Consider the following 27,582-nt stretch of genomic DNA (forward strand, 5'->3'; position numbering starts at 1 on the left):
GCTGGAGCTGTAGGCAGACGGATGCCTGACTCGGCTGGTAGAGCCATTTCAGGCTACCTCGCATGGCCACTGGAGGAGACTCCAGTTCCTTGCCGGGTGGGCCTCTCCACGGGGCTGCTCACGAACATGGCAGCTAATGTCCCCATTTCAAGTCACCCAAGACAGAGAGCACACCCAAGAAGGAATGCACAGTCTCTTTATAAGCCAAGCCTGGAGGGTACAGTCCATCACTTCCTCTATTTTCTATTTGTTGCAAGAGTGACTAGCTCCTAGCCCACACTCAAGAAAAGAATTAAGCTCCATCTCTTGAAGGAAAGAACATCAAAGAATTTGTGAACATATCTCTAAAACCACCGCAGCAGTACTGAGGATATCTAAAAACTTTTAGTAGCACCTAACATCTGAGGCAGCCAATTTTAATTAACATCTCCCCAGCTTGAGAGATCCTAAGAATTAGTTCATTATTCCTAGAGTGAGCAACTATCTTAATGGGTTTTTTGCCAACTATTAAACTAGTTGGTGCAATTTTATTTATTTATTTATTTATTTATTTATTATTTCAGCATATTGTGGGGGTACAAAAGTTTAGGTTATGTATATTGCCCTTCCCCCCCGCCCCGAGTCAGAGCTTCAAGCGTGTCCATCCCCTAGACAGTGCGCATTGCACTCATTATGTATGTATACACCCATCCTCTCCCCTCCCATATCTGCCCGACACCTGATTAATGTTATTCCTGAATGTGCTCTTAGGTGACGATCAGTGAAACCAATTTGATGGTGAGTACATGTGGTGCTTATTTTTTCATTCTTGGGATACTTCACTTAGTAGAACGGGTTCCAACTCTATCCAGGAGAACATAAGAGATTCTATATCTCCATTATTTCTTATAGCTGAGTAGTACTCCATGGTACACATATACCAGATCTTATCAATCCACTCATGTACTGATGGGCACTTGGGTTGTTTCCACATCTTTGCAATTGTGAATTGTGCTGTTGATGTCTTTTTTATAGAATGTCTTTTGTTCTTTTGGGTAGATGCTTAAAAATGGGATTGCTGGATCAAATGGTAGGTCTACCCGTATCTGTTTAAGGTATCTCCATATTGCTTTCCACAGAGGTTGCACTAGTTTTCAGTCCCACCAGCAGTGTATGAGTGTTCCTGTCTCTCCGCATCCATGCCTAGTTGGTGCAATTAATGACAATTTTAATGTCTAGCACTGGACAGCAGGACAGGCATTTGTTTGGTAGGACGGCCCAGCCAGCATGCTGTTAATTCGTGGAACTAAGGTTTCTCCCCCTTGGTTGTGCCTGGCCTGGATGGTTCTCAGTTTCCAGTGTGTCCATGGGGTTGCTTTCTCTGCCTTCCCCAGTGTCTTCCCCTCTGAAAAGCATTTAGGTCTAGTGAGGAAACCAGCAAAGCTAACTGCCCCCTCCTGGCTCAGAGGAAGACTAAGAGATCCAAGACATTCTTAATGACAGGAATGTCTACACACTTTCCTTAGTCAGCATTTAGATAGCCCAGGACAGAATAATACATAGAGAACAGTACAACTAGGCTTAGAGGGAATGGATAGAAATCACTCAATTTCACATTTTGTATCTAGGAGATGAAAATAACTCAGTGGCAGAGAGATCAAGTGCCTTGTATAAGTTCATTAGCTAATGAAAAAGCCAGGACTATCCCTACTAGAAAGTACTTTCTTGCCAAATCAACACGACTACCATTTGCATAAAGTTGAGGCACCAGCTGTTATGTCTCATGACTATTTTAAGGAAGCCAAGAAATTCTGATAACAGCTTTTGTTTTGTGCGGGGGGAGAGGTATATGGTAAAAGGCTTCTTAGAATAGCTGTTAACCCAGAATCCAATCAAAGTGTTACACTACTAGAGGGAGTATTTGATACAACTTTTCCAAAGGGTGATTTTGCAATAGTTGTCAAAATCCTTAAAAACTGTAAATACCATTTTACTCAACTGGTTTTCTTCTGAGAAGTTATCCTAAGAAAATAATCATGGATGAGCACTACAGATTTAGTTACAAGGAGTCCACTGCAGTTTTATTTGTCACAGTGAAATACTGGAATCGAGTTAAACACTGAACAATGAAGATGGCTTAAGTGACTTATGGCACATCAAGATAACAGAACCCCATGCACTCTTCAAACGAAATCTTTTTGAAAGTCAGGGTTTCCACAGTGGTATTTGAAGATGTGTTCAAGCCAACCCAGGCCTGGGCTGGTCTCTCCTCCTGTGCACACCCAGTACCTAGCACAGGGCTTGACGCAGGAAGGGGGCTAGGTAACACTCCACTCAGTGAGGAAATGAATGAATGGCAATTAGGTTCTTAGTGTGACACCAGATGCACCCTGATAATAAAGTTCTACCAGAGTAAGAGGAATTATGGAAACCATGTCAGTACAAACAATTATTTTCAAATATGACAATTATTTGAATTTGAATTATTTCATATATTAAAAATAGAAATTGATTTTTCACTATTAAAGATATTCAAATTTGTCATTGTCATTAAATACACAAAATATACAAGCAATGTGTACCTGTCTGATATCAAAATACCAAGAAAAACATCTTATTATTAGATAAACTGAATATTTTTGACCATATCACACAGTTATATGTTTTTCAGATGCCTAGCACTGTGTATCTCTTTTTTTTTAAAGAAGTCTAAACATTCTTATAATACGACACATTTTTCCATTCAAATGAAATTCCTCATCTTTGTTGTTTCAGCACCATAAAGACATGGAATCTCTCTCCCAGTTCTACCTGTATGTACTGCTGAGAGTGTAAACGCACACAGCCATTCTGTAAATCGGTTTGGCAATCTGTATCAAATGTGTGTAGCCATCTGACCTTATGATTCTATTTCTGGAAATACATTCTAAGCAACTCATGTTCAGTATTAGAAACAGCATTACAAAGATTTCCATCAAAAGTACCATTTATAAAAGCCCCTAAAAGAAAAGTAACTAAAGGTGACATAAGTAAATTATGATATAGTCACAGAAGAGGAATTAGAAAAAATCATTACAATATTTATAAAAGGCCTAAAATATGGTTTAAAAATGTTTAGGCTGCACTCCTAAATCATAAGAAATTATACATATGGTGTGATCCTAATGAGGATAAAAACAAAACAAAACAAATTTGTGATACATAATAAAATGCCTGGCAGGAAACACAGCAAACTTGTTGCAAGGCTTGTCTTTTTTTTTTTTTTTTTGCATTTGCTACATTTTCTGTAATAGGAGAGCATATACAGAGTGTTGCGCTATAATGCAACACACGCAGTAGTAAAATCACTATGCCACATAAAACTGCACAGGTAAAAAAGCCACAGGGCCTGGGGGAAATGGGGTTAGGTCACAGCACCCACAAACGTCAGCGGCACACTGAAAAAAAAAGTAAGAACCTAACAACGACAGCACAGTTTTACACATGTTAAATGGTTAAGAAATCTAGAAATAGCACAATCAAATGACATTTTACTGTGCAAAAGCCCTCCGACTTTCTCGTGGCAGTGGGCAGCGGCAGGTTGCAGCTCATGAATTACTGGGAAGTGGGGAGTAGAAGGTTTTCTAAAAGTGGATCATCAAACCATCACATTGTACCACACAGAGGGAGATGGGTGTGACCAAGAGCACACAGCGAGCCGAGGGCCGGTGGGCGGCTGCCGCACGTGCACGTGTGGGCCTGTGTATTCCTGCGAGGTGCGGCTGGGAGCAGTTTTCTGTATTCGTCTAGCGTTCCTTGTGGAAGAAAACGCACATAAGCAAATGCAAAATTCACATTATGTTCAAGTGGTTTCCCAATATATTACTCTCATCGGAACAAATTCATGTTTCACTATGAGTGTTATAGCAGAACTGACTGAATTTATATGTACATCATATATATTTATATATGAGACATATACATAACAGCAGAGCCTTCCTAATAAACTTTAATATGTGCTAATAAAACAATATTTCTAAAGCTGTCTACATACTCTACACTGTCTTAAATAATCAGTCATACACATGAAGAATAAGTAGGTGTGAATCTGCTCGGCAACAAGCAGGTAAAACAAGAAATAGACCAAATATTTTACTATTTGAATAAGTTCTGTTATATCAGTATTTTGAGAACTTATTTTAAAAACATCATTTGATGACTAAAATTGCTATGGAACTGTTTTAATAAACTTTGGTCTATCAGATAAGTATTGGGCTAAATGACCCCAAGGTCATTTCCTATGCTAATAATGAGATTTTATGATAGTGTACTTTTTTCTTAATAATAAAGCATTTTATTTTTAGATAAGGGTAAATAAGCTCAGTTCCCAGAAGATCAAGATTTAGTACAAACTCCATGAATTTCAAAAGGAACTGAATATATTAAAAGTAAATTCAGTCACACTACTCTGAGTCTAAATATTCCAAATTTTCAAAGAAATGTTTAAAACACACTTTATATTTTGCTGTGGTTCTCTCTAAAAAACCCTGAAAACATGTGAAACATCTCTCGTTTCTACCATTTTTATATGAACATACGTTGTTAAATTACTTCCTTATGATTATGGAAGGCATCTATTTATTTTAGCTACAGTCTGGGCATTTCCGTGCCAATGGAATATAACCCACAGATACATATCTTTTTATTTCCTAAATGTCACCTGAGAACAGTGTGAAGTTTTCTTCTCATTTTAAAATTACCTTGACTTAAATAAACAGACACACACAAAAAGGGATTTCCTGGGAAACAGTTTGTCCAAATGAACAAATGAAAGGAAGTGTCCTTCCGTTTTTTTTTCTGATGGATGTTGTAAAAGGGGAAACAACTGGTTTGGCAAAGTGTAGTATATCATCACTCAAACCTGAGTTCAACAGTTCAAATTTTTAGAGGCCTTAGGGAGGAAGAAAAAGAACTTTCTGTTTTCAAGGAAAATGATTTTGCCTGAGCTTTCAAAACTGAGCTAGCATATTCTACAATATCCTGATCATAGACATACATAAAAGTCAGATGTCCAAATCAATGTACTGAAGCTGCTTAAATATCCAATTACTATTTGATTTTTAAGAACTTCCTGTTTTGAAGGGCAATGATTTTTCCCAAAGCTTTACAACCATGCTAGCATACCATGATAATAGGTATACATAAGTCAGATGTCCAAATCAATATATGCAGATAGCTGTTTGAATGAACTGTTTTTATTTGTTTTTTTATAAATGAAGGGGAAACATGCCTGTAAGAATAGAGCCAAAACATAATCTGTCCATTGATGTAGTTGGCTAAACAACCAAGGAGTTGCACATGGAATGAAATATTTAATGTCCATTGTCTAAGCATTTCATAATAATCACCTTTTTACATTTGCGTAGTGCTGCTTTCTCATTCATTATATTACTTGATTAATGACTGTCATGCTTTCTTCCCTTGAGAAATCAATAATCTATTAGAAAACATATTTGAACTACTGTCATGTCTTTCCGAATGCTTATTTTTGAGCTAATGCTGTCATATAGAGCAACCTCTGACATGCACAGGTTCATACTTGCGCTTTGACAATATGTAAGTAGCTGGCACAGTTCAAGAGATTCAGTCATTAGTCAATTTTCCAGAGACAGATCGTTTGAATTCCTGTGAAGATGGTATAGCCATTCATTCTCCAGAAATAGGCAAAAATGCATCTTTGCAAAAGAAGGCCACAGGAACAAAATTATGATGGAAAGTGCAAAGGCAGTAAGTTGAGAGGATGAGGAAATTCACTGGAAATCCACTGCCATAGAGAGCCACAGACTCCGAGAAGCAGGCACACACATTTCAGCATCTGTGAATTTCAGGACTCAGAAGTAAGTCTCCAAAGCTATCCCTTGAAAATATCCAGGTTGACCACTAAGAAAATCTGAAACTGCTTTCAAATCACACTCCCCTTCATGTCAGCCTCTTTGCCCTTTTATTGGTGGGTCTCTGGAGCCTTTGATCAATGGTACTTTCTCTTTTCTCATCCCCTTCTATTAATAGTTTTCTACTTTCTCCTCTGCTGCAATTATGTGGAACTTCTGGTCATGCAATGAAATATTCTACAATTCTGTCACATGTATGCAGACAGTCACGTGGAAGCTGGCTTTATTTTAATCAGAATATTAGAAAAGTAAAGATTTCATGCACTTACTGGTTTAAACTTAAGCCCCTAGTTTTTTTGGTTCTTCAGTTTTCTGGGCTTCCCATACTCACCCCTCTTCCCTTCTCCCTCATCCTCTCCAGATAAATCCTTCTTAACCTGTCACCATGCTGCCAAAGGCCCCCCCTTAGATTTTTGAGATGACTGGAAAGAATTAACGAATTAATTATTTGCAACAGTCCAATATTAAGTTTAAAGAAATGCCATGAAGACAGTTGCTGAACTTTACATACAGCAACTCCACTTATTTTAAGCAACATTCTGCTTGGTATGTCCTCCAAGACCTTTCTCAATGAGCCTCTATGAGTTGAAGAGAAATAGTTGCCGTTAACTAAATGAGAAATTGAACACTACAACAGTGTTTTAGTTTTTTGCCATGAGCAATAAACTTGTGAGTCGGAGAATGAAGGAATAAATTACTTTGGTTTCTCCATTCTCAGGGATTTTGTTTTGTTTTTCATGCTTTCTCACCATCACTAAAATTTCTGGAGAAGAGAAAGTATCAGGAGCATGGCAAGAAATGTCTGAACTGTATCTGATGTCTGGTATTCCCAGCAAAGAAATAAGAATACGTCACTGATGGAAGAATAGCCAATGGTTAAAACTTTTTAAAAGAATTTCAATGTTGGTGAGAGAAAACATAAAGTATTGACATTTCTTCATTCTCTCATAGAACTTTCAAGTGAGTGTTCAAAAAGATGGAGATTCTTACAGTAAGTTTGTCTTTCTTTTCACACTTGCATGGTGTTTAGAAGAGCCTGGTACATACAGTACTGCCTTGAAAAAAAGCCACCACGCTTTTACCAAAATGTTCAAGGAAATTAAATTGGCATATCAGATGCAACATGACTACGTGTGTTTCATAATTAATGCTTGAAACCACAAGCATCCATCCAAAAAGCATAATCTGCAATTTCAAAAATAAATAAATGAATAAATAAAGGAGTAAGGAAGGAAGGACAGAGGACAGAAGGAAGGACGGAAGGAAGGAAGGAAGGAAGGACAGAAGGCCAACTGACCTGGCTAAAACCCTCCTATGAAGAAGCTGTCGATCAAGTCGCTGTGCATAAGGACCCACATCGGCACAGAAACCAGGACACAAGTGCTGTAACCAGGACAGAAACACACTAAACACAGTCTAAAACCCTCCTTTCATCTTGTGAAGGTGTATTCACACGGATGGCTGGCCACAATGATCACAAAGCCAGTGTGAAGACCCCACCGGTCGACTCCAGTGCAGGCAAGAAAGGGCGGCAGCATGAGACAGACACATGGGGAAGTTCATCACACTTCTTGTGCCTTCTGACGCATATCCGCTTACTCGCAAACCCATGCTGTCTGGCTTCTGTCACACCACAAAAGCCCACCTGGTCTCAAGGTCACCAGTGACTTCTTAATTGATAAAGCAAACACTCTCAAACCTTTATTCAACCTTCCCATGGCATTTGATACCACTGACCTTGAAAGCACCCTGTCTCCCACTACCAACATTTTAAAAATATTATGAAAATTTTAAATATAGCAAAAGTTTGAAAGAACTGTACAACAAACACCCATTTACCCCACCAGCTATCTTTTGACTATACATCTTCCTATACTTTCATTGTCACATATCTATCCATCTATCTATCCTTCTATCCATCCATCCATTAATCCATCTTCTTTGTAATGCATTTCAAAGTAAATTGTAGACATCAGTTCAGTTCCTTCTAAACACTTCTGCATGCATGGCATGGGCCACAGAAACTCTCTCCGTCTCAGTTATGCTAACGACTGGCACAGCCTCAACAATCACATCCCAGGGATGGCTCTCAAGTCTGACCTTACTTGTATGCTCCAACTTACCCAGAGCACTTTCCACTCTACATGCCTAAAACAAAGTTGTTCCCCTTGACACCTGTTATTCCTCCTCCTGTGTTCCTTATCACAGGTAGAGTTACTAAAATATTTTCCAATTTCTCCCCCTTCCCTCACCCCTAGCATTCGAAACAGTGTTATAATTCCTACTACCAAAATGTCCAGCAAATCTTCCCCCTCTTCCCATGTACACTGCACTGATCTAGTTCAAGCTTCCATCATCTGTCCCCAAGATTCTTCAACAGACTTCTACTGAGTATGCATCCACATGCCACCCAGGATTAGGCTTCTAAAGTGGAATCAGAGGAAGTCTCTGAAACCAGCCCTCCATGGAAAGCCTTCAATACCCGCTCCTTCAATCCTGCCTCAAGAGCTGCAGGTGGCCAACAGGGTAGCCACCGGCCTCACAGGCAACTGAGTTCCTGAAATGTAGCTAATCCAAACTGAGATGTGCTATAAGTGAAATGCATACTAGATTTTGAAGACTTAGTATGAAAAATGCAAGCTGTCTCATGAATAATGCTTTACTTTGGTTACATGGTGAAATTATAATATTTTAGATACATTGGCTTAAATTGTAAGATCATTAAAATTAATTTAGCCTCTTTATTTTTATGTTTTTAACTTAGGTCATTAAATATGAAATGTCTGATTTCAAATGAAATGCATAGTTTATTATATCTCAAACAAGAAGCAGTACAATTAATCAAAGTATGCACCTAAACCATCAACACAGCTTTGCCATCTTAAGTTGCTTATGTCAGCAACAAACTAGCCTGGAGAGCGAGTGGCCATGAAATCGTGAAAGGAGTTTCCCACAGCTTGTTGAGAATTGAATATTTTTCCTTGTGAGAAGTGGTCCAAAGCCTGGAAGAAGTGGTAGTCAGTTGGTGCAAGGTCTGATGAATACAGTAGATGACAGAGCGTTTCCAAGTCCAGCCTCTGTAGTTTGAGCAGCATTGTTTGTGCAACATGTGGTTGAGCATTGTCTTGCAAGAGGACTGGCCTGTCTCTGTTGACCAATCTTGGCTGCTTAATTGCAAGCTTCCTCATCATTTCATCCAACTGGTTGCAGTAGACACCCACTGTATCAAATGACCAGTTTTCATTAAGCTGAAGAGGATAATACCAGTGCGGGACCACCAAACACACACCATTAGCTCTTTTTGATGAATATTCAGTTTTGGACCATGTTTTGGCACTTCCTCTTTATTCAACCATTGTGCTGAACACTTGTGATTGTCAAAAAGAATCCATTTTCCATCACACATAACAGTACAGTGTAGAAATGGTTCCCCTTTATGTCGTGACAGCAAAGAAAGGCAAGCTTCAAGACAATTTCTCTTCAGATGCTCGTTTAAGTCATGCAGAACCCTCCACCCAGCTTCTTTACCTTGCCCATTTGTTTCAAATGGTCCAGCATTGTTGGAATAGTAACGTCAAACCTTGCCGCTAATTCATGTGTAGGTTGAGATGGATTCGCTTCCATTATAGCTTTCAGCTCATCATTATCCATCTTGGTCTGACGTTGCCCACGTGGCTCATTTTCAAGATTAAAATCATCAGAACAGAATTTCTCAAACCATGGATGGACTGTGCATTCATTAGCCACATCCTTCCCAAATACTTCGCTGATATTTTGAGCTGTCTGCACTGCACTGGTTCCACGATGGAACTCACATACAAAAATAACATGACTTTTTGACTTATCCATGGTTTCACAACAATTGCTCTAAAAATAATTGGAAAGATAATCACAAGCCAAAACATGCATTTGCAAGACTGAGGATGCACCTTCACAATAAAAATAAAACAAGAAGTGTCAAAGTGAAATGTCAGAGATATCAACTGTCAAACTTAAAACTTAAGGAAATTAGACATTTCATACTTAATAACATAATAGAAAGTTGAAAATTACATATATGGTTCCCATTACATTTCTGTGCTGACCTAGAATAGAGTCCAAACTCCTTACACATGCCATTTGGTAATCTTCAAAAATGTTTCCCCAACCTTTGTTCCCAACTTGATGTCTCACTCCTCACTCGCACAGACAGAATGTTGGATGGAACCACACTGTAGGATGGTTTCCCCATCCAAAGGTCAGGTGACAGTGAGTATGACCTCACTGTGTCCCTACTACTTCCAAATGCTTCATGGAATGCCCTGGCATCCAACAGGGAAAAGGGAAAGCAGGGGAAGATTTATAAACTAAATGCACTCAAATTGAAAGTCAAGGAAACATCAAAACAGATTATTAAGCTTTAAAAAAAATTAGCTGAGCACTACTTTGATTGGTGATATGACATGTCTTTCAACATATAATGTTTGTAGTTGAGACCGTTTGTAGTGGCTCATGCCTGTAATCCTACCATTCTGGAAGGCCGAGGCAGGAGGATCGCTTGAGGTCAGGAGATGACCAGCCTGAGCAAAGTGAGACTCCCGTCTCTACTAAAAATAGAAAAAAAATTAGCCAGGCATGGTGGCATGCACCTGCAGTCCTAGCTACTTGGGAGGCTGAGGCAGGAGGATTGCTTGAGCCCAGGAGTTTGAGGTTGCTGTGAGCTCGGCTGATGCCACGGCACTCTAGCCTGGACAACAGAGTGAGACTGTGTCAAGAAAGGAAAGAGAAAGAAAGAAAGACAAGAAAGACAAAGAAAGAAAGAAAGAAAGAAAGAAAGAAAGAAAGAAAGAAAGAAAGAAAGAAAGAAAGAAAGAAAGAAAGGAAGGAAGGAAGAGAGAGAGAGAGAGAGAGAGAGAGAGAGAGAGAGAGAGAGAGGAAGGAAGGAAGGAAGGAAGGAAGGAAGGAAGGAAGGAAGGAAGGAAGGAAGGAAGGAAAAAGAGAGAAAGAAAGAGAGAAAGAAAGAGAGAAAGAAAGAAAGAAAGAAAAGAAAGAAAAAAAAGGAAAGGAAAAGAAAAGAAAGAAAAAAACATATAATGTTTGTAGTTGAGCAAATAATTACATTTCTAGAAAAATGTCATTATCCTGAACAACTCTATGTATTTCAAAACTATAGGTCCCTGCCATGCAGTCCCAAGATGGGTGATCCTGACCTGTTTCTCACCCAGCCACGGGGACGTCTGTCATTTCTCAGCTGGATCTTGAATGGGAAGTTAATCACCTACATACATTATGCCTTCCTCACATTCCCATAAATGTTGGTTGTGTGTGCTCAACTGAGAGTAAGAAGTAAATAATGGAAGAGCACATGAGATATTTGAATCCTTTAGTTCAGCCCAGAAGTCTGCAAACTACAGTTTTGTAGTTTTGGTCAACAAACGTTTATTGGAACACAGCCACACCCATCATTTCCATGTCGTCTATGTCACTTCCCTGCCACAAAAGCAGCACTGGAAGTTGTGGCAGAGATCCTACAGCCCATAAAAGCTAAATTATTTACTATCTGTCCCTTTCCAGAAAAAAATTGTGACTTCTGGCCTAAAGGATACTTAATTTTTTTTGTATTAAACTCATAGTGAATCTACTATGTACTAGGTAAGTGCAGTTCTGACCCTGGGCATATAAGGGTAGAAGGACTAAAGTTTAGAATCCGTAGCACAGAATGCTCATACTTAGTTTCTCAAGAGACCCTGAAACACACTGATTTTAATCTTTTCAAACAGGACTTCCATGTACACTTGTCAGTGTTTTCCAAACTTTTTTTCTCTTAAGATCCACTATAACAAATACATTTTATATCCAACCCTTCCTGCACACACTCATCTATATATGCAAATAACAAAGAGAACCGAGTCTGTCAAGATAGTACTTGTCTTGTTTACTACATGTGATCCACTCCCATTTTATCCTATTATAGTCCATTTTATGTATAGTTCCATTTTTAAAAATGATTGATTTTATCATACATTCAGGTCTCATGATTCACAGTTTGAAAAACCCTTGGTCCATGCCAGCCATTTATTGTCTAACTCTGGTCTTCACCCGACCCCATAGGTGTGGACCAGCTGCCATTCACTTCAGGTGAGACTAATTTGCTCCATCCATGAGGAATTTTGTTTTGTTTTCATTTGGGTTTTGCTTTTTAATATGTGAATTATTTTCCAACATGTTGAAGCAAATCAATATTTCAAGTTTCTTTTGAAAAAAGGCAGACGACATGGCAATAAGAGTCCACTCTCCTACTTCTATTAACAATTGAAGTAGTTTCTCCAAGTCTTGCCCTCAAACTGGCCACCCTTTGCCACAGGGCAAATGCACCTGAAAATCCCAAGAATTTTCACCGCAAAGTGTTAGCTCCCCGTGACCCCCCTCCATATAAATATAAAACAGATCCAGTTTGTTTTCTTTCCACCATTAAACCCTGGCAGGGCATTCTAGTAGACCCTCTGGCCTTGGAGAGAGCTTTCTTTTCTTTTTAAACAGATACTGTTGTCATCCTACAGCCTCCTACACCAAGAAGAAAGAGTAGGACCTCATTAGTAAGAAAACAAGTGGCCTTTATTTCTTAAAAAAAAAAAAAAAAGCAAACCCACAACATTTTGGATAAAAGAAGCTACAAGTATAATTAGAGTCCACCAGGAAATTTAAAAATAAAAAAAACAGATGCAAGTTTTTGTTTACTTTGTGAAAAGCTTTGTTTGTGAAATGAAATTGCTGCACCTCCGTACATTTCCCTCCCGCCAGAACTTTTCGAAACATCCAGTTAGAGCAAACATGGCTTCAGTTAAGGAAGGGGATGAAGGGAGCGGTTAGCTCTGGGAATGTAACTTTAGTTGCAGCTTAATCCAGTTCTGTTTGTTAAATACCTGAACTTAATGAGAATCTGCAAAGATTTATGACCGTAACAAACACATCATTTTTGACTTTGTCATTCAAACTAGCTTGGCAACTTTGATATTTCCTAGTGAAAGGAGAGATCTAATCCAAGTAAGAACTCTGAAAAAAGGAAAAGGAATTTTATTCCCATAATTTGATTGATTACTTCCTACTCTGAACACTCAAGAGAGAAAAAGCAAACTTTTTCCTGTCTGTACTCGGATTTCTCCTACTAATCTTTTACAAGCAGGCAACGACCATAAAACACAAATTACTCTGGAGGATCCAAAGACCCATCATGCTAGCTGTGTCCCCAAATCTATAAGCATCACAATATTGGGGAAAACATCTGAGATGAAAAACAGAAATTTAAAGATGAGTTGACCACTGATTCAACTCAATTCAGTGCTTTAATTCACCAGCTCTGAGAGGAGAAAAAAATAATAATGCTGTAACTGGTTCTATTCAAGGAATATTTTTGTCATTGTTGCAATGTATTTTGGGGCATGCAACTGCTTCCCAATTGCATTCTTCAGAATTGTACCCCTTGAACTAGAAGCCTCGAGTTCTTCTCTTTTAGTTTACCCTTGGCAAGGCACATCCATTTCTTCCTATGCAAAAGACAATCTCTGTCTTTAATATACCTTCTACCTCCTCCAACATCCTCTATGTTTTTATTTCACTGGAGCTAAAGGAAGTTCAAATCAACAGTCATGTCTCATGTGGCTAATGGCCTGACCACTGCAGTAAGGGCTTGGTGCTAACAATGACCAGCTGGCAGGAAATCGATTGGATGAACATGATTAATAACAATAATAATGAAGATAGAATAGTGCTGGGGGCAACCATGCCCTGCTGTGCTCTGACTGGAGATATTAACATATCTAAGGAATAAAAAAATGTGTGGTTCCAAAGGTGAAAATATAGAAAAGAGTGAAAAAGAGACTCAGGCAGTGACTCAGCAAGGTGCCAGCAGAGTGCCCAACTGGGGGTCCCTAGGTGCAGAGGGCTGGACAGTAGCCACCCACTCACCTTGACCCAATTCCAGGAGCAGCAAGCAGCTTTCCGATTACATTGCTGACAATATTTTGGCTTCCTCAAGCAACAGAGTTTAGAAGGAGGAAAGTTGCTTATTTGGTCTACTTAAAAGTGTTTTTAGTGGTTATTGTTATTTTTTAATAAGTGGAGGAAAAAAAATCAATTGAATGGCCCAAGATTTCTGATATGCTCCATAGGATGAGTTATGTGATGAGATTTCTTCTCGACAAAACACAGATGGCTTTAGGTATTCCGTCACAGGCCAACAGACTAACATGGATATTTAAATACTTTTAAAAATTCGCTTTTTTAACCATATTTTGATGTGTTGCCCGATTTTCTAACAAAAAGTTCAGGATCAGAAGCAAACATGTCCAAGTCACTCCACCACGTGGGGCAGTCTTTCGGTCCCCACCGCCTTTGCGACACTAATGGCTCTCCGTACACGGGAACCACACTGGGCAATGCTGTCAGAGAGGACCCAGAACACCCCGGCAGTGACACGCTGGCACGCTGGGGGTTGAACCTGGGTTCAGCAACAGTTCTACTCTGTGACCTGGGGCCAGTTACTTCCTCGTTCTGAGCCTCTGTTTCCTGATCTATAAAATGAAGAAAATGATAGGAACTGCTTAAAAATATTAATCATATTGATAACATCATTGAGAGGACGTGCAGCAGAGGGCTCAACAAATTTAGCTAATATCACCTTACGTCTGAGATGACAGATTTCAGCAAAGATACGTTGTAGGGCACAAATATTTTGCTACTTTTAAGAGGGTTCAAAATGCATGAAGCAAAGTGTATATCTGCTAAAATGGAAAAATGCTGAACAACAGTAAAGGATGGTATTAAGTCACAGAAATCTTTTTAATCTACATAAGTATTCGCAGCCTGTCCCTTGTGAAAAAAGTGTATTAAACAGATCCAATAAAGATAAATGAATTAATGATTAAAAGGAAATATTGTTAGCCTCTTGGAGTTTCTAGATGGAGCATGTTGTTTTGTTTTGCTTAAATAAGAATGTAATGTGGACAAAATTATTTTTACAGTTGTTAAAAATATCAAAGGAAATGTTTTGAGGGAGACTTTCATTACCCTGCTCAACCAGAAGCCCAGATACACAACTGTGTGTTTCAAAACAGCAGAAAATGACAGCATGCCACCTAAGCGGGAACTCTGAATCTGGTGACACCAGCAGTCCAGGACGACCAGTCCCAGCAGGATAAGCCCACAGTGAGGGAATGGCCCCCGTCACTGCCCTTGAGGGCTCTGGGGGTTGGACTTTCTCTCCTCCTTCCTCCTCCTGGAATGCAGTGACTGTTCCAGGTCTGCTCCTGCACTGGTCTCATAAGCCACCATGTGTCAATCATAGGTTAAAGCCCCAGGTCAAGTGAGAAGATAGAATATTTAAGCTGGCCTGGAAAATAAGGGCTGCATTGTCATCTTAACCATAAGGAGCGTCCACAGCCCTGGCACCATCTCTTTACCCTATAAGCAGCTTTCCCACCTCTGACACCTGCTCCTCCTATGTCTGTGGCAAAAACAAATCAAAACAACACATATGGCCAAGTCTGATTTTCCCTGACCCCTACTTCAGTTCTTTGTGTTCTCAAAGGCTCATCATTTACATCGAAGTTTTTGCTGTCTACCACCAGAAGGATTAAGTCAGCGGTGGGGACCTTTTACACCTTGTTCACTTTATGTTTACCAGCCATAGAAAAGAGAAAGAAAGAAAAACAAAACTGTCTCTGTGCTTGGTTCAGGACCAAGAGAGTAGGAGGGAGCCGTGAGCCAACGTTGTTATGAAACAAGCTGGGGGAAAGATCAGTATGTCAGGAAGCAACAGGTGCTGGCCGGGCAGGGAAGGCTGGCAGGCCCATCCGGGGGCCTTCCAAAGGAAAGGAAAGAAGAAACATGGAATAAAAGGGAATTGGCGCGGATGGAATGTTTCAGTTGGAGCCCTCATCCTTTGACCCCTGTTAGGCTCCTCCTGCCTTCTTCGTTTTTACTTTTGGTTTTAGAATAATTTTAAATATTGCAAAACAAAATAGTACAAAGAATTCCCATACACCCTTCACCAAGACTCCTCTAAGGTTATCATCTTACTTAACCGTAGCATGGTACAATGATCAAAACCAGGAAATCAGCCTCGGTAAAATGCTATTAACTAACCTACACACATTATTCCCATTTTTCCAGTTTTCCCAGAAATGCCCTTTTCTTGTCCCAGGAACCAATCAAGTGCACCCTCGTATTTACTCATTAGTAATGACTCATCTTTGTCTCCTGCCATGTGGGACAGTTTATCAGTCTTACTTGGTTTTGTGTGATCTTGACACTGTTGAAGGATACGGGTCAGGTATTTTGCAGAATGTCCCTCACTGGGGTTTGTCCAATGTTTTCTCATGGTCAGACTGGGGTTACGGATTTAGGAAGATGTGAAGTCATCCTCACTGCATTTCATCAGGGAAACACGATCTCAACGTGATAACAAGGGGATGTTAACCTTGATCACTCGGTTAAAGGCAGTGCCTGCCGAGTTTCTCCACTATAACGTTCCCATTTGTCCCTCCCTGTCTTCCTGACTTCCTTTTAGCCTGACCACCACCCCGCCCTCCAGCTCTAGTCCCCAGTCGCAGAAATGCCTCTCCTGTTAGAACTCTGAAAACACTTTCCTGCAAAGCTGTCCCTTGTGCCGTGGGCAGGATCTTCAACAGAGTGTCTCATGTGCCGGAAGGGTTAAGCAGGCTTCTGTGTGCTGCCTGGGAGGCATCGCAGGACCCTCCTCCAGAGCCTGCACCACACAGAGGGACGAATGAGGCTGCATTACTGATGTTGAAATAAAATCATCTGGAAGTATTTATTTGAAGCTGGCTTTCAAAAACGGAGGCAAAACACACTAACAAAAGTAATCTGGGGCATATGGTATTCCCTTCAGTCATAAGCATTTCTAATATAAATCCCCTAATCATATATATCTCGGTTTTCAGGTTTATTGTGAAGTCAAGTCTCTTTTATTTCTCTCCAAAGAGTAAGCTCTTTTTGCCTAAAAGAAGTGAAATATTCCTGCCTAAAAGAGGCAAAGTGCAGCTCCTCTGTGCTAGGCAGATCACACTTGCTGTAAGTGCTACCTAAACACGAGTTTTTGTTGCTGCTGTTGTTTCTTTTTGTAACTGAGACTGCAAATATGCCCTGATCATGATAAGGTTTTCAAAGTTCTCCCTTTGGGGTTCCTTGCTGACTCCTCCTCCCACTAGGTGGCGCTACATGTCGCAGTCAAAGTGGGCTGCTCTCAACAGTCAATGAATAGAATTTTGTGTTGAAACCTTTGCAAGAATGTCTCTCTCATTTCTAACGGCAAGTACTAAGCTTCATTCTTAATAAATATTTTCCCTTTCCCTTTGCACATTTACTGTCATCAGAGAACTTCTAGAACATGCTAAATCTGAACTTCTGCAATACAACCCTGAAGTAATCTTAGGATAAATTTAATTTTTAGGTACACAAGTAGTCATGACCACATGAGTAATACAAAAATCCGAGGGTTGCATCATTGGAGGCAAGAAATTAGAGAGATGCTTCCATTCAGTGAACTCAGCATTGCTTTAATTTCTAAATATTGGCTTCATGTAAGTTTATTTATTAACTGTATCAGTATCCCCCATAGAGATTTTTAAACTGTATCAAATTAGCAAAGGTTTTAAAGTGCTGATAAGAATTTTTAAGACATCCTTATAAATGCAAAGACTAGGGAACAAAAATAGTACCTTGGTGCAACTTCCTCTGATTACATATTAAAGGCATATATTTAAAAAGAAATCTTATTTTCACAATTGTAACTCATCACTTAATGCAGAAACAAATTTCCTAAAAGCTTGTGGTCTAATATCATTAAAAAACATATACTAAGAAATGAAGCTTTTTAACAGCCAAGTTACTATTACTTGGTGAAGGACGATCTCTCCCTAAGGAAAAGAGCTAAGAATATCAAGTTCCCCACTGGGCCCAGCAATTTGACTGGTGGTCATTGCATTTGCAATTGTTCAAATGTGTCCTGTAGAGCAACAGTCCCCAACCTTTTTGGCACCAGGGACCACTTTCATGGAAAACAATTCTTCCATGGACTGGCAGGGGGCGGGGCAGGGGGAGGTGGTTTTGGGATGATTCAAGTGCACTACATTTATTGTGAACTTTATTTCTATTATTATTACATTGTACTATATAATGAAATAATTATGCAAGCCTCTCTGCTAATGATAATCTGTATTTGCAGCCACTCCCCAGCACTAGCATCATTGCCTCGGCTCCACCTGAGATCATCAGGCATTAGATTCTCATAAGGAGGGAGCAACCTAGATCCTTTGCACATGCAGTTTATAGTAGGGTTCTCGCTCCCACGAGAATCTAATGCCACCGCTGATCTGGCAGGAGGTGGAGCTCAGGCAGTGATGCGAGTGATGGGGAGCAGCTGTAAATACAGATGAAGCTTTTCTTGCTCACCCACTGTTCACCTCCTGCTTTGTGGCCCAGTTCGTAACAGGCCACAGAGTGGTACTGGTCCCTGGACCGGGGATTTGGGACAGCAGCTGTAGAGATACAAGGCCTTTTGTTGTTCTTGTTTATATCAGGGAGATTTGTTTTCTCTGCAACCCTCTCCTCCTGACGTGAGCATCTGGTCTATGTAAGGTCAGCCCCTGTGGTCATTAACTGCACAGGCTTACTTCATTCCCATGACCCCTCCAAAACACAGATTTGGCACTTCTTCTTTCCTGGCCGATCAACAGACTTATTTATATGAGACAAATATCTTGGCCGGAGTGCTTGCATTTTAAGGGGAGGGCAGGAGATTACAATGTTGTGATGGATTTTCACCCAATGTGTATGCATTTCACACGAAGTATATCAGCACATGATAAATCTCATCCCTATAATGGAATACTCACTCACACAAGGCATTCCAATTCCAGGCTCTATCAAAAGTGTTGTTGCTGATGTTTAATGACTGGACTATGATCTCAATAGTCCCAAAGCCTGTTCTATACCCAAAATGTCCAACATTGCTCAGAAGTTCTCCAACCACTTAATAACCTTCCTCTTTTAAATTCCATCACTTTCCCCACCTACTGGGTGTCGGCTCTTGCACACACATGCATATGTCTGAGGACACACACACACATGCACACAGGGCCTGGGCTGGCTGACTTGCATTGCTGGTGTTGTCTACCAGGGGCGGGCCCAGAGTTCAGATATTCAGCAGACAGAATGACAGCATTTGGGGCTCCCAACCTCTCACTAGGTGGGGAGTGTCCAGGCACTGAGAGCTCCTGGGAACTATATGATGAAAGAAGTTATACCCTCTCCCCTTGTAGACATGTACTCTAGACTCAGAGCCCAAAGCAACATCTTCCCATTCTCCTCCTGCCCCTCATCCCTTCTCAGTGCTCTTTGCTTCGCCCTAAGGACAGAGAGCCTTTGGCCTCCAGTCCAGATGACCTTGCATGGGTGGCCAAACTCTGCAGCTCCCTTGGCTCAAATTTCATTTCAAACTCTTCATGCAGAAGGGGCTCGAGCAGCACAGGAGGGTGGGAAACTGCACATGGAGGTACTCTGCAGCTGCTCCCAGCTGCTCCCAAATGCCGATTTCTCCTCATAGGACCCGAAAGGGCCTCTGTTCAGACTGCCTCTCTGGTGGACTTGAAAAACAAGACCATGATCATTAGAGGCCAGAAAATTTGAAATTTTGATGAAGTCAGGGGAGCACTAACTCCTAAATTCTGAGATGAGTCATCTTTTGATCTACAGAGTGAAATGATTCTAGCAATATTCTTCTTTGCTGAAATTGTCCAGACTTGTTAAAAAAAACGAATTAAAATATAGAAATAGACACGCTAATAAGTATTTCCTATCTTGTGCCAAAATGAGAGACTAAAGTGTTACAGAAACCAAACATTTATATACATACATACTATATATGTGTATATGTATACATATCTGTAAATACTTTATAAATAGATACCTTTTGTGTTAGGAGAAAAAAAAAGACATAACTTTTTGTTCTTGCAAATATAAATGAGCAGAGAGGAGGGCCCTCTTATTAAATTCTGAGCTCACCTGCTCTTGAGCTATAGTAGAGACATTTGGGTTTGACTTCAGGTAAAGATCTCAACATTTTGAAGCTAATGACACTGTTTTCCACTCTCTTTTATGAACCTACCACACATACAATGGAAATGGACACGACTCATTGCGAAGGATTGCTTCCCCGTGACACGCGAGCCACAGACATTTGTTGTACTGATACCATGTCTGCTAAATTAAGTAATGAGGAATGTTTTTTAAACTCCATCAGGGTGGAGTTTCATATGCAAAAAACTCCACTGAAGTGTCCAAAATTATCTTTAAGAAACCTCTCTTGGCATATAAAAAATTGCCTTTCATTTATTTTAGAGGAAGCCCATCAGAACATTTTAAATCAATACAAATAATTTCCTTTTTAGAGATTTGGAATAACAAATTCATTTTCTTAGCCTTTACTACAAATTTGTTCCGAGAAAGTGTTTATTACTTTACCCTTGGGACGCATTTTATAACATATTTTTTTTCTTCCCAGTGAGAGAAGTTTCTCAAAACATCTCAGCAACAGGCGTTTCTAGCTCACAAACTCATTCTCCAAGAGGTCTTCAAACTTCTTAATAGCAACAGATTTCTCCCTTTGTGACAACAGTAGGGGGCAGTACCACAGTAAACTATTAGGGCTAACAGATTTCACTGGCAAAAAACTAGGCTAGACATCTCAGGATTCTCCCATAAATGTGCATCTAAAAATATTACACAGATTTGTCTCTTCTATAATTCACTTCAGGGTCCAAATATTGGAATGTTATTTGTTTGAGTGTGCGCGTGTGTGTGTGTGTGTGTATGTGTGTGTGTGTGTGTGTGTGTGTATGCTTGTGTGGTCGTAAGTATATGACAGAAATCCTATATTGCAAAGTTTGGGCTGACTCAGAAAGGTCTAACCAAATCCCCTGTTCTAAAATATTAGTTAAATGTAAGTAGCTGAAATGCACTTACTAGTTAAGTGGCATCCTGTGTGGGACATTTTCTTTTTTCATAGTTAAGTCTTCAATCTTTTTCACAAACATCAAACTCTAAGTTTAGAGCCAAGATGAAAGAGAACTTATGCGGAAATTTCACTAAATAATCACATAATCCAGGCTCTATAGGTTGGATTTTTTTAAATAAGTTTTCTATGTAATTGAGTTAAACTTAAATTTATGCATCCAATAAAAAACCATGGCAAACGGTAAAACAAAGACATTGCTCCAACACTTAGAAAATTAAATTCACCAAACCATGAAGTCAACTGTGCAGTTATTTTTGTAACCACCATAAATTGCTTTACAGAACTCTTCTGCTGGAGTAAACAATCCCAGGATAGATTTACTTTACAGCATGCACCCAGTTCCAAAGGAGAGTGGCCTAAAACTTTATGGCTCTTTTTTCTTTTCTTTTCTTTTTTAATACTCATGTTTCTAGTTACCTTGAAACCTTCCTTCTCTAACAGGAGTTCAGAAAGGTCCATGGAAAATAAGATCCAGGTCTGTAGATATACTTGTGCCCTCAAATACTCATTTCTGGAATAAGAAAAAACAATCCTACTTTGTGGAAGTAAAGTTTGTATGGCAAAAGGAAAATAAAGGGTTTTAGTACTAAATATTTCACCATATTTAATAGCACCTCAGAGCCCAACACAGTCTTAGATGTTTCAGACAGTCAGTTTGAAATGTGTTCGCTTATAGCACGGTACGAGGCTGAATTCAATGCAAACTGCTATAGATAAGAGTTTTAGGGGTCTTTAATCACTTCTTTCTTATGTCCTTGATGGAAAAAACAGAGCTGCCTTTGTACTAAAAAGAAGGACCTGTTGTTTCCAGATTCAACAGGTCATTTTTATAAGAACTTCCCAGAGGATACAACATAAATGACAGAAACACAAGGGGATATTTTAAGTGGCTGATGATTTTAAATGATATATAATCTATATTAAGGGAAGGTTGTTTGTTTTTCTTTCCAACAAATGGAAAGTTACTGTTTTAAAAGTGTTTAATGTTTGAATGTGATTTTTAGGACCAAACCTTTTCTCATGAGTTGATTTACTGTAAATTCGGCTCCTGAAATCAATCTAAGGGTGAGCTTCACCCCTCAAGTAAATAAGCTTGTCAAGTCATGTCCATTTCTGTTTTGGGGATAAATGGCTAATTTAGTGGGCTTTTGAAATATATCTAAATTGTGCTGTAACTTTTGTAACATTGTTTCAGTTAAAATAACAGGGAGAATGCATATTTTATGAACAAGATAAACTCAATAAAATGGAAAATTCTAGCAACATGGTTTTTCCTTGTACTTGGAGGAAAGAAGAAAAGCCAATATTTTATGGCAAACAAAATCCAAGTGGCACTAGGGCTTATTAGTTTATCTGATTCTATTATTAAAGGTGGTCTGAATTTGAGGAGACTGGCAAATTTAAGATTAAGTCCTAAACAAGACTTGTTTCCTAAAGTGTATTCACAGGATTTTCACAATGTATTTTTTTCCTTTTTCTTTTTTTTTAATTGGCTACCATATTTGTAAAGAGAATTGTTTGAAGATCTTTAGAAAGGTTTCGGCCAGTCCAGAAACAAAAGTTACTTTTCCCTATAAATATTAAAAGCACTCTACAAAACTCATACCTCGCCCTAAACAAAATTTATTACCAAGGAAGCGTTCTTTAAAACACGGTTACTGGCCCTTGCTGGGCATGTATTTCCCAAACTACATAGACTCCCTGGTTCTTGACACTTTTACTAAGTCTCTCTGTTACTTCCCACCTAGGACAACTATCTGGCAAAGGATCAAGGTAATAGCAAAGACTGTGTTAGCCACAAGGAACTGCCCTAAAGACAAAGAATAAATAAAAACAAGTTTCCTTGGGAAGCCTTCTACTAATTGATGAACAGGTTTCTAATTTAGGAGAAACTTTTCTTTCTTCTTTAGCTAAATACATGAGTACTTTCGCAGAGCAGGAGAAAGAGATGAGACTGGCTATTGAGTGGAAAGAGAATCCCAAGAACTAAAAAAAAATCATTAAGGCCAAAATTTCCCTCCAACTCCCTCCCTTAACACCCCTTCCCTCGGGAAGGAGAAGACACAGTGGAGAAAGAGACCACTGAACTTAATTAAGGACAGCTACGGATGACCCTTTGCCTTCCGCATGAAGTGGGGAGGGAGGCCAACTGGGGGTCAACAAGGGCTCCCCCGGGTCTCCCCCTCCCCCGCCCCAGCACCCCGCGCTCTCCCTGACCGCGCCCGGCCCGCGCCTGCTCACCGGTACCAGGCGAGGCCCTTGTCGTAGCTGCGGTCGAAGAAGTGGGGCTCCGCGCCCACGGCGCGCACGTCGGGGTGCACGCGCAGGAACTCCAGCAGCGCCCGCGTGCCGCCCTTCTTCACGCCGATGATGATGGCCTGCGGCAGCTGCTTGCTGCCTTCGTCCAGGAGCAGCGCCAGGGTCCCTGGCGGGGCCTCGGCCACGCTGCTTCCGGCCCCGGAGCCACCGGGACCCCCGGCCAGGCCAGGGGTCTCCTCTTCCCAGGCCGCTTCGTCGCCGTCGTCGCGCGGCGCGGGCGGCCGGCGCCTCCGCCACTGCTGCGGTTGCAGGAGGCGCTTTCCCTGTGCCGGCGCGGGCCACACGGCGAGCTCCCGCGGGCCTCCGGCCAGGACGCCGCGACCTGGGGCCCCCGCCTCGTCGCCGCTGCCGGACAGCCCCACGACGGGGCCCGACAGGGTCTGGCAGCGCTCGGCCAGGCAGTAGAAGACGTAAAGGGAGGTGAGCAGGGAGCAGAGCATCAGCAGGAACTTCCGGAAGATGTTGCGGGACAGCGGCTCGGCCGAGGTGGGGTGGGCGCCGGCCGGGCCCGGAGGGGCCATCCTAGCCGGAGGCGACGTCGGGCAGAACGCGGGCCATGCTAGGCTGGGACTCCGCCAGGTGCCATAATATCCCCCAGGCGGGCCTGCGCGCTGCCCGGAGACCACATCGCCCGTGCGCCCGTGCCGCCGTGCGAGCTGCCCCTGGAGAAGGCGGCCGGGGCTCCTCGCGGGGACGGAGCCCCGGGAGCCCCGCTCAAGGTCTCTGCTCCAGTCAAGGGGGCGGGAAGGGGGACGCGGTGCCGTGCTTAAGAAACCATCGTCTTAGACGCGCCCAAGTCCTGAGGCTTGGGGCATTGCTCGGCGCCCCGGTTCCCCGAGTGTTGCCGGAATGGGGGTCCTGGCGGCGGCGGCGAAGGCGTGCGTCTTAGCCCCGGCTCCGAGCGGCCTCTAGGCGCGGATCTCCGCCGTGCGATCGTGCATCCCTCGCTCGGGCCAGCTCAGGGGACGCGCGGCTGCGGGGCCGCTGAGCTCCGGGCGCTCCAGACAGTGGCGAGCGACAGTGCACTCCAGCCCCAGCTTCCTCTGGTCCCCTTGCCTGCCTGGACGCTCCCTCTCGGCGCGGGCTCAGGTCCTTTTGGCCCCGGAGCGAGATCCCCCCGAGTCCCTCTGCCCAAGCGGGAACCAGAAGGCCGGCGCCGAGCCGTCCGCCCTTTCCGCGCGCCCGGCTGCTCCAACCCGCTCTTGGACCCCACCTGTGAGCGGCGTGGCGCGGCCGGGCTGCGCGGGACCTGTCAGCGGCCGCGGCCACTGTGCTCGCGGGCGCTCCCCCGCTGCCGCCCGGGCCGCCGCCGCCGCCGCCACACGTGGGGTGCGGAGGGCAGCAAACTTGGCGGTGACGTCAACGGCCCCGGGCCGGACCAGCCCCCGGACGAGCGCGGCGGGGCGCGGACCCGCGGCGCAGGGGCCGGGCCAGCGGGCGGGGTGGGATGGAGAAAAGGTGGCGCGGGCTCCGCAGAGGCGGCTCAGTGGCACTGGAGAGGGCGGGGGCGCCAGGGGCGACGCCCCTTCCCCACTGTTCTCCCTCCCTCCAGGCAGCCTCGCCCCCTTAGAGCGGAGCAGGGGCCTGCGGCCGCTCGGGGGTTGCCTGACTGACAGCCAAGGCCGGCCGGATCCCTGGGGGCCTGACTTCCACCCTACAAGCAACTCGCTCGATTGGGGGCCCCCAAACCTCTCCAACGCAGCCACCCCTTCGCAGGCCTGACCCTCTCCAGGTTCCCCACGCTCTGCGTCCCTCCCGCCACTGCTGCCACATCCCACCCCACCCCACCCCTTTCCACGGCTTTGAACCTCCTCCTCGTCCCCGAACCTTTGGAAGTTTTGTTTGCAGCAGTTCCCAGCACGGCGCTGCACGCCACGCCCCCATTTGTGTGGAGCAAACCGAATTCCTCTGCGGCAGCTCGCGCTTCTACCTACTCAGCTGCCCGCTGCAAGCCCTCGACCAAAGCCCTTCCTCCCTCCATCAGTAGTTTTTTTTCTTTTAGTTGTTTTCCCTTGGATTTGTTTAAGGATGATCCAGAGTCCCCCGGGGCCTAGAAAGGAACAATCCCCTAGGAAAAGAGCCAATAAATAAATCAAAGGCCGAAATTAGGATTAAAAAAAAAATCAGCTCCGAGTCGAAGTCCCTATGTCCAGTTTTTGATGAAGTGTCTTTTTTCTTAATGTTGTGTGTGTATGTGTGTGTGTGTGTATGTGCTCGCGCTCGCAAAGGGGTTAAATGTCCTTTCACAAACAGCGATTTCCTCCTTCTCTTGCCTCCCCTGACCCTATATCCTCTTGGCGCGCTCCCCGGGGGAGCGGGTCAGGAAGGGATACAAGCAGCCCTGCTGTTTAATGGAGGGAGGTGGCCCGTGGAACCTGCATGAGGTGGTTTTTTGTTCCAGTCCTATTTGTTCCTTATTTCTTGGCTTCCTGGCCTCCCCAGGACGCCGTGTACTGTGGTTGGTCGCCTGGCTGCTTCCTACCAACCCCAGCAAGTTGTGGAGGCAGCTTTCTGAAGGGCCCACTGTGGGTGCTGACAAGATCCCACGGGGCCATAATGTCCATGTTGCAGGAAACTCACCAGGAGTTCCTGCTGCCCCGCGGTGGGACTTCAGCTTTCCACCCGCCTGCCTTCCTGCGCTTTGACCCTGGAAGTCGAAGTGAGTGAGGTACTCTCTCAGCTTCCAAAGGGGACCTCATGGTTCTAACTCTGTACTTGCATGGAACTGCTGAATTTGTACCCTCCTGGATGAATACTCACTGCTGCATTTGGTTTTATGTTTATGAACTACCATCCCAACTGATTCTACAACCAGTGAAGAGCTTTTTAGCTTCTGATGCCATAAAGCACTGGACTTTTACAAGGATAAACAGCAAGTCCTGCCAAGCTTTAAAGTTCCTTTGTGTCCTAAAATTGGATATTGACAAACCAGTTGAGGTTTAATACTCACTTAAGCTTTAATGTCTTTTAAAACTTTTCTCTAAGTATTCGGTCTGATTTTGCAGAAGGAAAACGAAACAAAGACCTTTTTAAAGTTATTCTGAAAGCCTGCTGTCCCACAAATGCTTGCAAACATGCCTCGATTTCCTCAACTGGAAAATGATGGGCTCCAAGTTCCCTTCTAGTTCCACATAACGTGTGTTTGTTCATTCACATTCTGGACATAGGTATTTCCTTTAACGTGGGTATTAAAGACTCATGCTTTGTAGGAGACGTGGTGCTCACAATCACACAATATCTAGCTAGGGCAGCTCTGCACATTAGAAGGAAAATGTAAGCCACCAGTACAAGCCACATAGTAATTTTAAATTTCTAGCAAGTTTCAGTACCTTGAAAAAAGGTAAAAAGAAACAGGTAAAATTATTTTTTCATAATACATGTAAAATGTGATTTTAACATGTAGTCAATATAAAAATGGTTGAGGTCATTTATGTTCTTTCTTTTCATACCAAGTCTTTTGGAGCCACATGTCCAATGTTCAATGCCCACATGTGGCCTAGTGGTTACCATACTTCACAGCACACTGGGATGGTGTTTTGATGAGAAGGACGTATCTGTCAGGGTCTCAGCAGGAATTGGCGCATTCAAATTAGGATAATTCATGAAGGATTTATTTTAAAAAGACCTGTTTCTAAAGGAGTAAGATAGACAAAAGCCAAATGTAGCGCCATGACCCTGAGCTGGTAACATTGGAGCTGTTGCCACCTTGCGTCTGAAAGAATGAGGGAAAGGAGAGGTTATTAAAACCTAGCAGGAAAAGGTCACAGAAAAGCGGCCCTGGAGAGAAGCAGCTTGAGTGGTGAGACACAGCCTGCCCCAGCCAACCTCTTAGGGAAGAAGTCAGGGACAGAAATGTTCCATGTGGCATTATGTCTAATCATGACAAAAATCAGGAAGAATGATCAAAGTCTCATGATAACATTAGGTTCAGTCATACTACACGACCTCTTAGAAAATGCTTTTCCTCATCCATTCAGACACATTCATTAGAACAGAAACAAGTTGGAGCTAATAATTATTATGGCAATTTGAAGGAAAACAGTACATACCAGAAAGCACGGTAGATCTTATTGCACAGTTTCTTCTTGTTATTCCCTTTCTGTTTGTCATTCCACCTGTATTAGGCAGGGCTCTCCAGAGAGAGAGAGAACCGATAAGATAGATATATAGATAGATAGATAGATGGCAGGAGATTGATTAGGGGAAGTGGCTCACACAACTATGGGGCCTGAGAAGTCCCAGGACAGGCCGTGTGGAAGCTGGAAGCTCTGGGATGTTGGC

General features: G+C 42.5%; 1 protein-coding gene across 1 annotated transcript in view; it reads right to left on the minus strand.

Moving 5' to 3' along the window:
• The window catches only part of HS3ST3A1 (heparan sulfate-glucosamine 3-sulfotransferase 3A1), a 95,159-nt gene extending 70,726 nt beyond the window's left edge, over positions 1-24,433 (minus strand). The window contains exon 1 of the mRNA XM_045525234.1: positions 23,224-24,433. Within this exon, the coding sequence (XP_045381190.1) occupies positions 23,224-23,822 (599 nt within the window). The 5' untranslated portion in view covers positions 23,823-24,433. The remainder of the gene's footprint in view (positions 1-23,223) is intronic.
• Positions 24,434-27,582: the final 3,149 nt, after the last annotated feature.

This window comes from Lemur catta, chromosome 15 (genome assembly GCF_020740605.2).
Source record: "Lemur catta isolate mLemCat1 chromosome 15, mLemCat1.pri, whole genome shotgun sequence".
NCBI classification, from domain to species: Eukaryota; Metazoa; Chordata; class Mammalia; order Primates; family Lemuridae; genus Lemur; species Lemur catta.